The sequence below is a fragment of the Poecilia latipinna genome, unplaced genomic scaffold (assembly GCF_001443285.1).
Source record: "Poecilia latipinna isolate Pla-1442-1.1 unplaced genomic scaffold, P_latipinna-1.0 Scaffold961, whole genome shotgun sequence".
NCBI classification, from domain to species: Eukaryota; Metazoa; Chordata; class Actinopteri; order Cyprinodontiformes; family Poeciliidae; genus Poecilia; species Poecilia latipinna.
In genome coordinates, this window is record NW_015113577.1 from 257,630 (window position 1) to 270,532 (window position 12,903).

Consider the following 12,903-nt stretch of genomic DNA (forward strand, 5'->3'; position numbering starts at 1 on the left):
TAAACAGTCCATGTCTGTTGTTAAGGTGTTGTTAAGATTTGTGAGGCTGTGGACCTGTTTCCCTTCCAAAGGCACAAATGCACTAGGCACCCTGTTCGAATGCATGGCATCATGGACTTTTTAAAATACCAGGTCATTTTATATTCAGTTTTACCAGAAAACTGGCAATGGTTTGTCATTTGACTTTTTCATTTGATTTCTCAGCAACATTGGGTACAAAACATATGGCCAAATTACACATGTTTAACAAAGATGAGGAACGATCAGAAAACACCAACTTCCACTAAGCTTTAGCTCCCTATTCTCATTTTCTACTCTAGGCTCTTGTGTTTGAAAAGCCAAACTTTGATGGGCAGTGTTTGGAGCTGGATGGTGATGTCTACAACTTGCTGGAGCAACAAAAAACAGATGGGAAGAACACAACTCTTTGTTCAGTTGGCTCTATAAAGATCCTCGGGGGTCTGTAAGTACTGTATTGGAGAGAGCAGCCAATCATTTTATACTTAAAGTTACCAAATAATTTTCAAATAGTGTCTCTAAGATACTCTTGTTTTGTCTTGAAGCTGGGTTGGCTATCAGGAGGCAGACTTTGAAGGCCAGCAGTACATCCTGGAGGAGGGCCAGTATCCTCACTGCAGTGAGTGGGGAGGGTCTGAGGACGGCCTACAGTCACTGCGGCCTGTACTTGCAGTAAGCATCTTTTGAAGAATTTCAAGTTTGATATGGGTGAATTTTTACTTTTGACGTGAACGCACTTGCTATTTCATTCTACGTGATGCTGTCCCCCAGGATTTCCAGTCCCCACACCTGAAACTGTTCAGTGATCCTAATTTTAATGAGCGGGGGGGCCACATGGACTTGGTGGGTCCCGTCATCAGCATGGAAGAAGTTGGCCGCAGCACTAAAACCCAGTCAGTCACCGTCACAGGAGGAGTGTAAGTTAACCGGTTTCTGTTAAACACAGTAAAGTTCAGCTCACCACCGCAGTGAGGAAACTGTATCTGTTGTGTACTTTGAAAGATTTGGGCGTCCTTCTCGTCTTACAGCCAAGACTAAGACTTATACTGCGCAAAACATACACACTTAGTCGCTCAAAAATACTAATACCAATTTTTTAAAAATGGATTGTTTTAACTAATATGACAGGACATACACAATATTTTTTAAAAAGGCTCTCAATGTTCCTTGAAGGCAGATATTTCTACTGGTGACTCAAGAAAATTCTGAAGACTTGATTGTACTTCTGTTACATTATTTAAACTTGTGAAATGATGGAAATGTTTGAGTATCAGAAGAGTGAAAATATATTTCTTAATAGCTATTTTGCATATAGCTTAGTGAATCAATAACTATAGATAGATAACATAACTTTTAGGTCATTTTAGGTTACCTTTTCCATTTCTCGAATGCCTCCATCTAAACATAAAGCACCGCATGCAGCTGCTTGGAACAACTTCACGCACTTTTCTCTGACTGCCATCCCTTCTGTGGTCATTTTTGTCTTTAATTAATTGATTAACTGATTGGCAAGTTGATTGTTTTATATTTGGTTTATCCTTACTATCCAGTAGTGTTTTGATGTATTTGATCTACAGTAACTAAGTAAATAACTCATCAATTTTTCAAAATAGATTGGCAGAAGGTAAAGCACTATTTCTCTATCTTCAGCAGTGATAGATTTCCAGTGAATGTTTTATATTGTTGTTTTTTTTTATTTGTTTGTTTTTTAACTTTGCAATATTTTAACAAACTATAGGCCAGATTGCTGTCACCAATTTAAAGCATGGTGTTTTTTGCAAAATCTAATTAAAAACAAAGTGCGCACCACTGACATATTAATAGCTATTTTGCAGTACATCATATATCAACTGTTCAGACAACAAGGTGAAGATGTCAAACTAGTTGTGTCTAACTCAAAGTAAAATCACCCCAATTGAAGTTTGTACAAAAAGTGACTTTTTTTTTTTTTTTTTACTTTTAACTTGAAGCTGTTCCCAAAGCATTTTAACTATCTCTTAGCTTTTCTCACATAGTACAGTGGGTTACGTATAATGCTCTAAATCATTTAAAGTTGCTTATTTCCAACCAGAATGTTGATTTCATTTCGAAACAACCGTTCCCATTAACACTATGCATCTTGCAGGCCACGTCCCTGTCTGTTTTGCTTCAGCTTTACATTTCAAAGCCTGGCTTCCTCTCTAAAGCCCTTCCCAGCTTTAGAGAGGAAGCATTTATATAGTTCCTAGTCTTTCAATTAACACCAACATGAGTCACCTTTCAAGAAGAGATCATTAGTTCTATTGTCAGGACTTAAAAGACTAAAATCAAGTCTTAGGCTTTTAAGAGCCGTGTGCCATTTCTGTGCTATCTCAGACTTCGGTTGAATGTGGTTAAACTTTGTCTGATTTTATATGACATTTTTCTGTTTGCTTTAAATCCGTCTCACCTGTAGTTTTACAACCTCTCAGTCATGAAGAGCTTTTTATTATGCAGTAAAGGCAGAGATTCATTTGGAGAACCGATCCCTGCAGCTCACATTCCCCCAAAACTGCATCACTACTTAACATTGCTGTTTGTTGTCTGCAAAATCAACATTTTAATCTAATGTTTAAGACTTATAAACACAAGAAGTTAGCCATCCGTTGTGTGTTTGTTCTCTCTGTACAGTTATAACATCGTTATCAATCCTCTTTGACTCTAAAGTTCCCCAATTGCACAGATCATGAATAAATTTAACACTCTTTTTATCTTGTAGTCATTCCCCTTCAACCATTAACCTTCAGCCCTAAGCTTTACTTTATTGCAAAAATAAAGAGAGATCTGCTTATGAATAAGTTATTGTGTAACTGAGTGTGTCTTGTTTGGGGAAAACCGCAGCTGGGTGGCGTTTGAACAACCTGCCTTCAGTGGAGAGCTCTATGTCCTGGAGAAAGGCATGTACTCAAACCCAGAGGACTGGGGAGCACAGAACTTCAACATTTCATCCATACAGCCCATCTTCCATGTGAGGATCCGTAACATGTGTAACATATTTTTCTTGTTCACTATTTTAAACAAAAACCTCTAATAGAGCCCTTGGTTTTGTTCTGCAGGACATGCTGATGGGAACAACACGGTTTAAGGTATCATCTCGTCTTTCACAGATTTTTATTAAAAAGACATCATGACGAGTATCGATGTGCTTTTTTTTTTTCTCCCTGAGTTGCTAAACCTGTTTGAATGTTTTACAGATCCAGTTGTACTCTGAACCAGAGTTTCAGGGAAGGCTGCTGGCTCTGGACGGCAGTGCAGATGCTCTGGATGCTGATTTCACACCCAAGTCATGTAAAGTCCAGGCTGGCAGGTAAATATGCCAGACAGAAGAGATTAACGTCATTTATTTATTTATTTTTTATAATTCCAAAGTGTAACATGTTCTCTACTGTACTCAGGAACAGTAGTTAGTGTTTTTCCAGTAACAATAGTTTTCTATATAGTAGGCTAATCTGCACACATCCATCTCTAAGAATATCCCTCTTGTTCTTTGGCTTGCTTCTAGAAAACCATCAACTTAAGTTCACATTTCTCGTTGATATCTCTTCCGTGGCATTTCCTTCGATATGTAATATCAAACTAAAAGTCATTGTTAAAACTAAAAGAATAAATATTTTGTTTCAGCTGGGTGGTGTATGAGGAAGCTAAGTTCAAAGGGAACATGTATGTCCTGGAGCAAGGAGAGTACCCCAACACAGAGGCCATGGGCCTCCTGTCGTCAGACTCCTTCATTCGATCAGTGCAGACAACTGGACATGTGTGTATCGTCTTTAAAACTGAAGTGAAATGTCTAGTAAATGTTTCATTAAGCATCAGTTGTGAAGTCAACTCTTTAATCTTCAGGAGTTCTCCCTGCCCTCCATCATCTTGTTCAACAAAGCGGGCTGCAGAGGTCGCAGGGTCGCTTTCACGAGTGGAGCAGTAAACCTGCTGCAGACTGGCATGGATTCACGCATACGCTCCCTGCTGGTGGAGGGAGGAATGTACGTAGAATCTGATTTTAAGTTGGGTGTTGGTGTAAATACTAATTGATCCATTTGTTTGTCAGGTCCAGATAAGCATGGCAATTAAAGATCCGTCATTCCCTTTTTCCTGTACAGTTTTCCTTTTTTTTCCCTCCCTTTGAATAGTCTCTTTTTATTCCTTATGTCCATCTTTTGTACTTCCCTCCTTTTAGTTTTTGATTTTCTCCTGGTTCTATATTTTAATCCAGTCCGCTAAATAAATATCTGCTAGAAAGTTATCATGAGCTATATTGATATATTTTATAATGTTTGAAAATTAACATGAAGGACTAACAACTCGGAAAGTTGAGTCTGGAAAAGTCTTAAGATAAATACATTGACTAGCCTCATGCATCTAATGGCGTTGTCTGCAGGTGGGTGCTGTATGAAGGAAACAACTACAGAGGCCGACAGCTGTTTATCCGTCCGGGTGAAGTGGGCGACTTCTGCAAGCTCAGCAACTGGCAGCGAATAGGGTCCCTCCGTCCACTGATGCAGGTGTGGAAGAAGTGATGCGCACCAATAAGATACCGGCTTTTGCTGACTTCGATAACGAACAGAACAGTCACAAGTCATGTTTTTGAGATGGAAGTTGTTGGGGGAGGGGATAAGTTTGAATAATCACTGTGTTAAGATAAATGCGTCCCAGTTATTGTCATGTTTTCTTCCAACAGAAACCGATGTACTTCCGTCTGCGGAACAGGGAGACGGGATGTCTGATGACTCTGACTGGAACACTGGACGACATCAAACTGATGAGGATCCAAGCTGTGGAGGAGACGGGAGGAGAAGACCAGCTCTGGCTCTACCGAGATGGACAAATATCCTGCAAGGTACACATCTTCATCATCGTCCTCCAGAACAACTGAAATATTGATGAATCCCTTCGTCTACTCATGTCAGTGGAAGAGTCTAGTAAATTCAGTAAAAATAAATAAATAAATAAATAAACAAAGGCGCGTTTTAGTAATCCCACAAATTTAACTATGCCTAATTTTGTGCTGTTTTTAGGCGACACCGCTCTGTATTTTTGCATTTTATGCCAAATCCGTCCTCTCTGTCCCCAGCTGATGGAGGAATGCTTCCTGGAGACGGCAGGTAGCGTGGTAATGTCAGGTACACGACTCTGCATCTCTTCAGAGCGAGGCAAAGACAACCAGCTGTGGAGCATCACCCAGGACGGACTGGTCCGCTGCCACCTTAACCCAAATCTCATCGTGGAAGTCAAAGGTCAGACACTTCCATCTCTAGAGTGTTTGATCAAAAAGTTCATAGAATACCCTTTATCTCTCAATAAATAGTTGTGCTGTGTGTGTTTAAAACAAAACAAGCTCACCAGAGACCTTTATGTGCTGTTGTGGCGATTTAGAGCATGTCTTAATCCAACACCGCCATCTCCTGGTCTAAAAAAAGCAGTGCAGCAGTGACCAACTACAGCGTCAACCCCTCAGCGCTTCAGATTGTGGTTGCAGTTTAACACATATCGCTGTTTGTCTGCAGGAGGCCATCAGTACGACAAGAACCAGATCATCCTGAACGATTTGGATGAAAAGAAGTGGATCCAGAGGTGGATTTTAGAGATTCTGTGATCTGATGAGGACCAATTAGCCGACTGCTTTAATGCACATCTGTCGAGGATATTTTCACCTGTTCATTCTTTTCGAGAAGGAAAACTATGAGCTGGTGTTTGCTATTTAGAACGTACGATTTACATAGGAAGACACGTTTAAGTTTTTGTCAAGCATTTAGTACCACGTTTTCTCTTCATGTAGCAAAAACTCTGCCTCGTTCTGATGCTGCATACTTTATCACCTGTGGTACTTTTCATTGCATGGGTCATAAATCTCTAATTTTCCTGCAGATATGAATGTATATATCTTACTTCAGGATGTTGCAGAAGGCATCAATGGTTTCTTTGCATAGATCAAAATGATCTTGTATAAAGTTTTTATATCTTTTTAGGACTTTTTGACACAAACTGTGCCTTGTTCATTACACTGTACATAATTCGCCTCGATGTACAAACTGATTTACAATTTTAAACAACAATGCAATTAGAATATTGCCCCCTAGTGGTTGTAAATATGTGAGAAAATGTTTGTCGTTACAGGTTGTTACAATAAAATAAAAATTATTTTTCACTGTTTTCTTGGACTTGCTGTTAACTTCACATGAAAAATTTCAATTTTAGGAGATTTTTTTTTAAAAGAATCTATTTTACAACCTTGTCTAATTTCAAAATTCAAATTTTTAAAGTGTTTAAAATGGTGTGATAAAAAACTAAATGTTTAAAATGTCACATTGTGTTATAAAGCACCAACCTAGCCATGATTTAATGTTATTTCTTTCATCACAATTTACTAAAACCTTTGTTTTATTTAAAGTCAAAATAATTTTACATTTGTTAATGCAGCAGAAAGTTACAGCATGACATTTTATTTAAGTGACAATGGCAAAAAATGTATAATAGTGTACAGTAGCCCTTGCTTAAGGTTTTGTGTCTTCTGATATGAAAAAAGTAGCACAAGCTGCAGCATTTCGCTTATTTTCAAGTAGTTTGTGTCATAATTGTTCAAACACATACACATTCCTGTTGAGAGTCCATGTTACACATCAAGATCCCCCTTTGCTGATTTCCACCACAGTCTTTCCTCGGGCGTGGCCCTTCTCTACCTTCTCCAAGGCCTGAGGGACCTGGGAGAAGCTGAACGTCTCCTCCACCACGGCACGGATCTGACAGGAGAGCGGAAAACACGCATGCTCGTCACGTGTTCTTCCGTTTATAACGTCGGCGTGAACAAAGCGTGGCCTCATACCTGTCCTGCGTCCACCATTTCTCCTATCTCATCCAGAGCTGGACCGCTCGGTGCAAAGAAACCCCAGCGGTAGTGAACTCCTTTGACTAAATGCTGCAGGAAAACAGAATTGAGTGTTTGTGTTGAAATCCTTATAATGAATCATTAGATAGTCAAGAGCTTCCATTTTAATAAAACATCTTAACATGTTTTTAGAAACATATTTATATTTGTATGTATGAAAGGTTTGATGGGCTCAGTTCCTGCTAAAGCTTAGAATATGTACATTTTGATCATGACTTATGTTTCCCTATATGGACAGTTGCAAAATGTAAACAAGTAAGACATTTTGAAGACAACGCCACATCTTCCTTCAATTTCAATATTACACATGATCTCATCTGATAGACAAAAAGGTAAAAAAAAAAAAACAATGGTGTCGAGAGATTTAAAATGAAAAATCCATATATGTATTGTGTACGAGAAAGTACACAATAAACAGTACATAGAATAGATATGGTGCTCACGACAAATGGGGCTGCACCCTATCAGTGCTTCCCCTGAGAGAACACCACGCCCATTCTATGAACCACAAAGTGTCACCAGGACAAATGACAAAAAGCTGTTTATGAAACTGCTAAGTGAGTTTCAAATGACACACTTGTTACTTTGCATTGGAAAGGCAAAACTTTCTAAAAATACCAATATGTCATGGCAGAACTCTTTACGTAAATGCAGCCATATCACTCTAGATTCAACATGAGAAGAATCAAATGTTTCTGTGGGGCCGTCCCAGGCACCCTGCAACACACTTCGTTATCACGACACAAAGGTTAGCGAGGAAACAATCCAAAAACAAAGCTCCGTTCCAGCGGAAGTCGTTCAGATGCGTCTTGGGAGTTTCTATTCCGCTCATTTTCTACAGTTCAAGTCATAAATCTAAAAATCTTAAAAAAAAAAAAAAAAAAAAAGAGTAGCAGCATTTCATCAATCTTGTACCTGCTTATATAAAAGGTTTTAGTCTTGTGTGTAGTTTCCTGTTGAGAACTCCCACGCAAAAAAAAAAAAAGCACTTTTCAAATACTGCACAACTTCCTGGTACTAGCTTGTCTTACGCTCAGCTCTGGTCGTCCTTCCTTTTTACCTTATAAAGAAGAATATACTGTAAATCATTTTAATGTCATTAAACAGTGTTCTGTCGGTCTAGAAATGTTTTGTAATGAAAAAAATAAACACAGATCTCCATTTAAATGTCTGCTGACAACCCAGCATACAATGCCATTACAACTGTTCAGTGACAAAGATAAAATGCAAAACTTCACTTGATTAAAGAAACATCTTAATGTTATTGTTCCCCATGGATAACTGAGCCTCAGAAATCTGCCATGTGTAACTTAGTTCAAAGCAAGGCATTTGGTTTTGTGCTTTTTTATGTAAGTGAAGTTAGATTATAATAAATTCAGAAACTAGTAGAGACCATATAGAATTATTTTTTTTACATATGTTGTGATAACTCCGAAATTAAAGACAGTGTATTTTTTTTTCTCCCGTGACATAAATTTTCCCTAAAAAACATCTACTTTCACAAAGAAAAGACAAATATTTACTGCTCTTGAGATAGCAGATAAAGAAGTCATTTTTACTTTACACCTACACATATGAGACTCGTACCTGACGAGCTTTAAGCTGTGGATTGGGTGGTGCAGCGAGGGAGAAGAGCATATCTGTGTGAAACACAGATATGCAAAACTGCATGGTTTGATGTTCACTGCAGAGAGCAAACTGACAGGAAGTCACTGTCTGTATGTGTGTGCTCCCCACAACAACCGACTGCTCGTTGTGGGGAGCACAAAACGTAGTGCTGTTTTGGGAAATGGTTTAGGACTAACAAATGGACAGAGTTTTAGGTTAGGTTTAGGTGAGGCATGTACTTGGTTCTGGGTAAGGACTAGGCTATAAAAAAAAAGAATAAAAAATAAATAGTATCCAATGCAAAGTCCTTATGTTAACAGACATTTGGACATATGGATTTGTCCAAAACTGGACAGATAAAATGAAAAATGCTTCCTCTTCAATGTGAAAGGAAATTACCAAAATACTTCCTACAGTTTGTTTTTTTTATACACCATCTGTAAACTGCAATTAATTGCACAATAAATTAAAAATAAACACGATCTGATGATAAAGATTTTTTGAAGGGCAATTTTGTTTACAAACATCATGATCCGTCTGGGTTATAGTTTCGGTTGTGTGCAATTTTTATTTTAGTTTCATTTTTTACTGTTTTTGGTTGTTGTGTTTTATTTTGGTTATTTAAAATATCTTACAGTCCTGGTGTTGATCCCAAAATTATAGTTTTTTTTTTTTTTGTTTGTTTTGTTTTTTAAGAGGGTGAACTGGACTAATTATGCTTCTATCGATATATAACTTGAAAATGGTCTCTAAGCAACAGTCACTTATCGCAATAATTACTAGGACAATTTATCATCAAGCAATATTTGTTACTGTGACAGGCCTACAAGTATATTCTTCAAAATAATCCTAACCGACTGCTCTTTCTCCGTCATGGCTGTTTTTCTGCCAAACGTGTAGCATCAAGTAGTAGCACATCACTAATCTACTGTAGATATATAACTGTAACATTTTTAATATTTTTATTTATTTATTTTCTTGATAGGAGGAAGTACAGTAGAGACTGTTTACATGTCACTGTGTCAGAAATACCTTGATAGTTTTGGTGGCGACTGTGGCAGCAGTCTGCAGCATGCCGTCAGCTACACCCAGCCGGTCTGTGTTCAGAAGAAAAGGTGTAACAAGAGTGACGTATTTGGCTCCAGTCCACGGTTTAAGCAGGCCCAGGGCCCATCGCTCAGTGTCGCCCCCTATGTTATCGAGGATCAGGTCAAATCTAAGAGTGCAAGAAACGAAAGCCGAGACAATGACTGAATGGCTTCAGATAATCAGAAAATCGAAGGTAGGTTAAAAGTGACTTACTTCTCAAGCGCACTTAGCGGCTCTTCAACAGGTCCAGCTGTGTAGTCGACCACATGATCCGCCCCGAGTCCTTTTACGAACCGCTCGGCATTGTGGGAGCAGGTAACTGTCACGTGAGCTCCCCACGCCTTCAGCATCTGGACAGAAGCTCAAGCCTCAAATGGGATCGAATTTATAGGGTCTTTCCAGTCATTCCCGTCACTCAAAGTGCTTTTACACTGCATTCATATTCATTTGCCTTCATCCAGATTAGAAAGCATTGTGGGATTAAATGCTTTGTCCAAAGACACATCATAGGTGGAGCTTCCTCCACAACTGTATCCACTTAATCACAGTCAACCTACATCATCCATTCATCCATTATCCATCCACCAACTATGAAATAAACACTTTTCAAAACCAGTCTACAAACAAAACAAATAAGAAGAAAAATGATTATGCCTGTTTCAAAATATTCACCATTTCCTGATGAAAAAAAAAAAAAAAAAAATCCTAAACACTGGGAGTTTAAATTCAGATGCCGATCTGCACATTAGATTATCAACCACAAAAAAAATTGAAATATTTTGACATAAGAATTAAATTAAAATGAATAAATAAACACTTAGCCGTCATCAACGTTTAAATACACACCTGGATTGCAAATGTTCCAACTCCCCCAGATCCTCCAAGGATCAAAATCCTGCAAAAAGGAAAAAGAGTGGACAAAAAATACACATGAAAATGTTGACTAACCAATATCTGATAGGATTTGTAGCCCTTCTGAAGCTTCATTATTAGCAATGACAGTTTTAAATAAGACAAAGGGCTGATTTTGAATAGAGAAGGCTTACAGGGGTGGCATTGTGTATTTTCAACCTTAAAATCTGGTTTTAGCTTTGAGTGACATCGCTTAACATAGGAACATAGCGCCATTTCATACCACAACCTAGTCTATTAAAAAATGCTGCATATATCCCTGAATGGCTGCCACAAGATATTCATGGAAAAATGCATGAAAGAATCAAAACAATACTCCAGGTATGTTTTTAGGGATTGAATAAGAGTACAACATAAAATAAAGCTAAAGAAAAATACATAATACCCACCCTACCAAGTGAATTTAGTGTTTAATCACTGTTTTAGTAACTGTTGTCGTTTTCTCTGGTCCCCACAATACTTATTGTCATTATTTTGTGTCTCTTTTCATCAATCATCACAGATGATTGTCTGTTGACTGAACCAGATGCATCTAAGTTAATGAAATCAGCCACACAAGAGAGGTCTGAGCCCACTTTAACGCTGCTACAGATCAAATTTACCCTGACACCATAAGGCAGCCTGACCCACCATCCTGTTTGCCTAATGTGCGACAGCCAGGCTTTTGTGTTTCTTCCATGTTTCCTCACCGTTTATTGGCACAGTTGTCTTTACTGAGTCCACCCGTGTTCACCAGTGCAGACCAAGCAGTGGTCGCCACATAGGGGATGGCTGCTGCCTGTGTGTGACTTATCGACTTTGGTTTATGGGATATCTGAACAGAAGACATAAGAACACTAATTTCAGTGCAGCTTCCTAGGTTAAACTGTCTTTAAAAAGAGACAGCTGTGCTCCACCCATATTTCTGATAAGTTAACATGCTTGAATGATGGCTCATATATACTTCCATGGAAAAAAAAGCAGGGAACTAATTACTCACAAAATTAGACAATATGTCAGAATATCTTAACACTAAGGTAATACATTTATGTCAAGAATACTTCAGGAATTAGATTCATACCTCATTCGCACTAAGAACCACAAATTCAGCTAAACTGCCCTGTTTCCACGGTGGGATTGCTGCCCATACCTGAAAGAGAAACCCACCAACAACAGAAAATAACAAGGAAATGCAGTAATGCACAGAAGTCTCTGGTCACTGAAAACATCTTTATAATTGGCTTTCAGTAAGTTACTTTTTCTTGTAACCTGTCAAATTAGTCACTAAAATAGTGACTAATTAGTCTAGACTTCACCTGAAATTTTCTTTTCTTCTTTGAGTCCAAGTCAACTAAGAACTGGTAACAAATTTTAAATATCCAGGATTTTTCACTGATGTCAGTCTGGTTTAAAAACTTAAGCTTGTATAATAGTTTTATTATAGAAAATCTCCTGCTTTTCTTCTGTTGTTAAATGAAAATAGTTGTCAAGTTGATTTACAATGAATACATACGCCACATGACTTTATCTGCTTACTAGCTTTCTTTTCTTAGCTCATCTACTCAGTACTTATTTACATGCAAAACTATTGCAACTTACAACATTTTGAGAGCAGTGCTGTTAGGTTTTGGCATCTGACACTACAAGTAACAAGAGTGTTAACTCCACCTTTTTTGTTTTGAAAGATTGATTTGCATGAGACTGTTTATTCTTATTTTCTTTTAATGCAAGTGGTTTACGGGATTCTGCTTGCTCAAAAAATATAATGCATTATTGACCTTTATTACTGCATGTTGTGCAAAAGCTTCCTTTGAGATAACCAATGAAGCAGAAGAATGGTTTCAATTCATGGTGACGTACTTCCGGTAGGAGGCTCATTCTTGCAAAGCATGAAGCATGATGGTGTTGTGATACGATTAAGTGTTACTTCTTTGTAACTCAACTGTATCTCCGTCTGTTCTCACTAACATCACATCTACCAAAAACTAACTACGTAATCAGAAACACAAGTTTCCTGTACAACAAGACATTGTTTTCCCAATTTATAAGTGAAATAATCTGGCAGTGGAGCTAGTAATTTAGTAATATTAAGGAATTATTGATTATAGTCAGAGTTAAAAACAAACTCCTACTTCTTCCAAGCTAGTTTTGTCTTATTTCAAGTGTACCGAGATATTTGCACTAGAAACTAGACCAAAAACACTTGGTAGGATTTTGTGTTTTTGTAGTGAAGGAATTCTCATGGAGAGCCAAGCTATCGGTGACCATTCAAGGAAAAAAAAAAGAAACAAAGAAAAGAATATCACCCCCTCTTAAGCTGTACAAGCAAAAAAAAAAAAAAAAAAAAAAAGAGGCAAAAATTGGGGAAAAAGTGTTACTTTTCTTCTTTTTTCCATGCT

At 37.9% G+C, this 12,903-nt stretch overlaps 2 protein-coding genes across 2 annotated transcripts in view; one reads left to right on the plus strand and one right to left on the minus strand.

Annotated features, from left to right (window-relative positions):
- crybg1a (crystallin beta-gamma domain containing 1a) overlaps window positions 1-6,183 on the plus strand; it is a 49,846-nt gene extending 43,663 nt beyond the window's left edge. Inside the window, exons 12-23 of the mRNA XM_015049849.1 lie at window positions 321-463; window positions 564-690; window positions 790-935; window positions 2,878-3,004; window positions 3,093-3,122; window positions 3,231-3,343; window positions 3,658-3,790; window positions 3,877-4,016; window positions 4,412-4,535; window positions 4,712-4,870; window positions 5,105-5,267; window positions 5,538-6,183. Of these exons, the coding sequence (XP_014905335.1) occupies window positions 321-463; window positions 564-690; window positions 790-935; window positions 2,878-3,004; window positions 3,093-3,122; window positions 3,231-3,343; window positions 3,658-3,790; window positions 3,877-4,016; window positions 4,412-4,535; window positions 4,712-4,870; window positions 5,105-5,267; window positions 5,538-5,626 (1,494 nt within the window). The 3' untranslated portion in view covers window positions 5,627-6,183. The remainder of the gene's footprint in view (window positions 1-320; window positions 464-563; window positions 691-789; window positions 936-2,877; window positions 3,005-3,092; window positions 3,123-3,230; window positions 3,344-3,657; window positions 3,791-3,876; window positions 4,017-4,411; window positions 4,536-4,711; window positions 4,871-5,104; window positions 5,268-5,537) is intronic.
- A 263-nt stretch (window positions 6,184-6,446) lies between these two features.
- The window catches only part of rtn4ip1 (reticulon 4 interacting protein 1), an 11,336-nt gene continuing 4,879 nt past the window's right edge, over window positions 6,447-12,903 (minus strand). Inside the window, exons 3-9 of the mRNA XM_015049852.1 lie at window positions 11,586-11,654; window positions 11,215-11,339; window positions 10,460-10,508; window positions 9,827-9,963; window positions 9,557-9,740; window positions 6,854-6,946; window positions 6,447-6,770 (exon numbers count right to left, since the gene is read on the minus strand). Of these exons, the coding sequence (XP_014905338.1) occupies window positions 6,651-6,770; window positions 6,854-6,946; window positions 9,557-9,740; window positions 9,827-9,963; window positions 10,460-10,508; window positions 11,215-11,339; window positions 11,586-11,654 (777 nt within the window). The 3' untranslated portion in view covers window positions 6,447-6,650. The remainder of the gene's footprint in view (window positions 6,771-6,853; window positions 6,947-9,556; window positions 9,741-9,826; window positions 9,964-10,459; window positions 10,509-11,214; window positions 11,340-11,585; window positions 11,655-12,903) is intronic.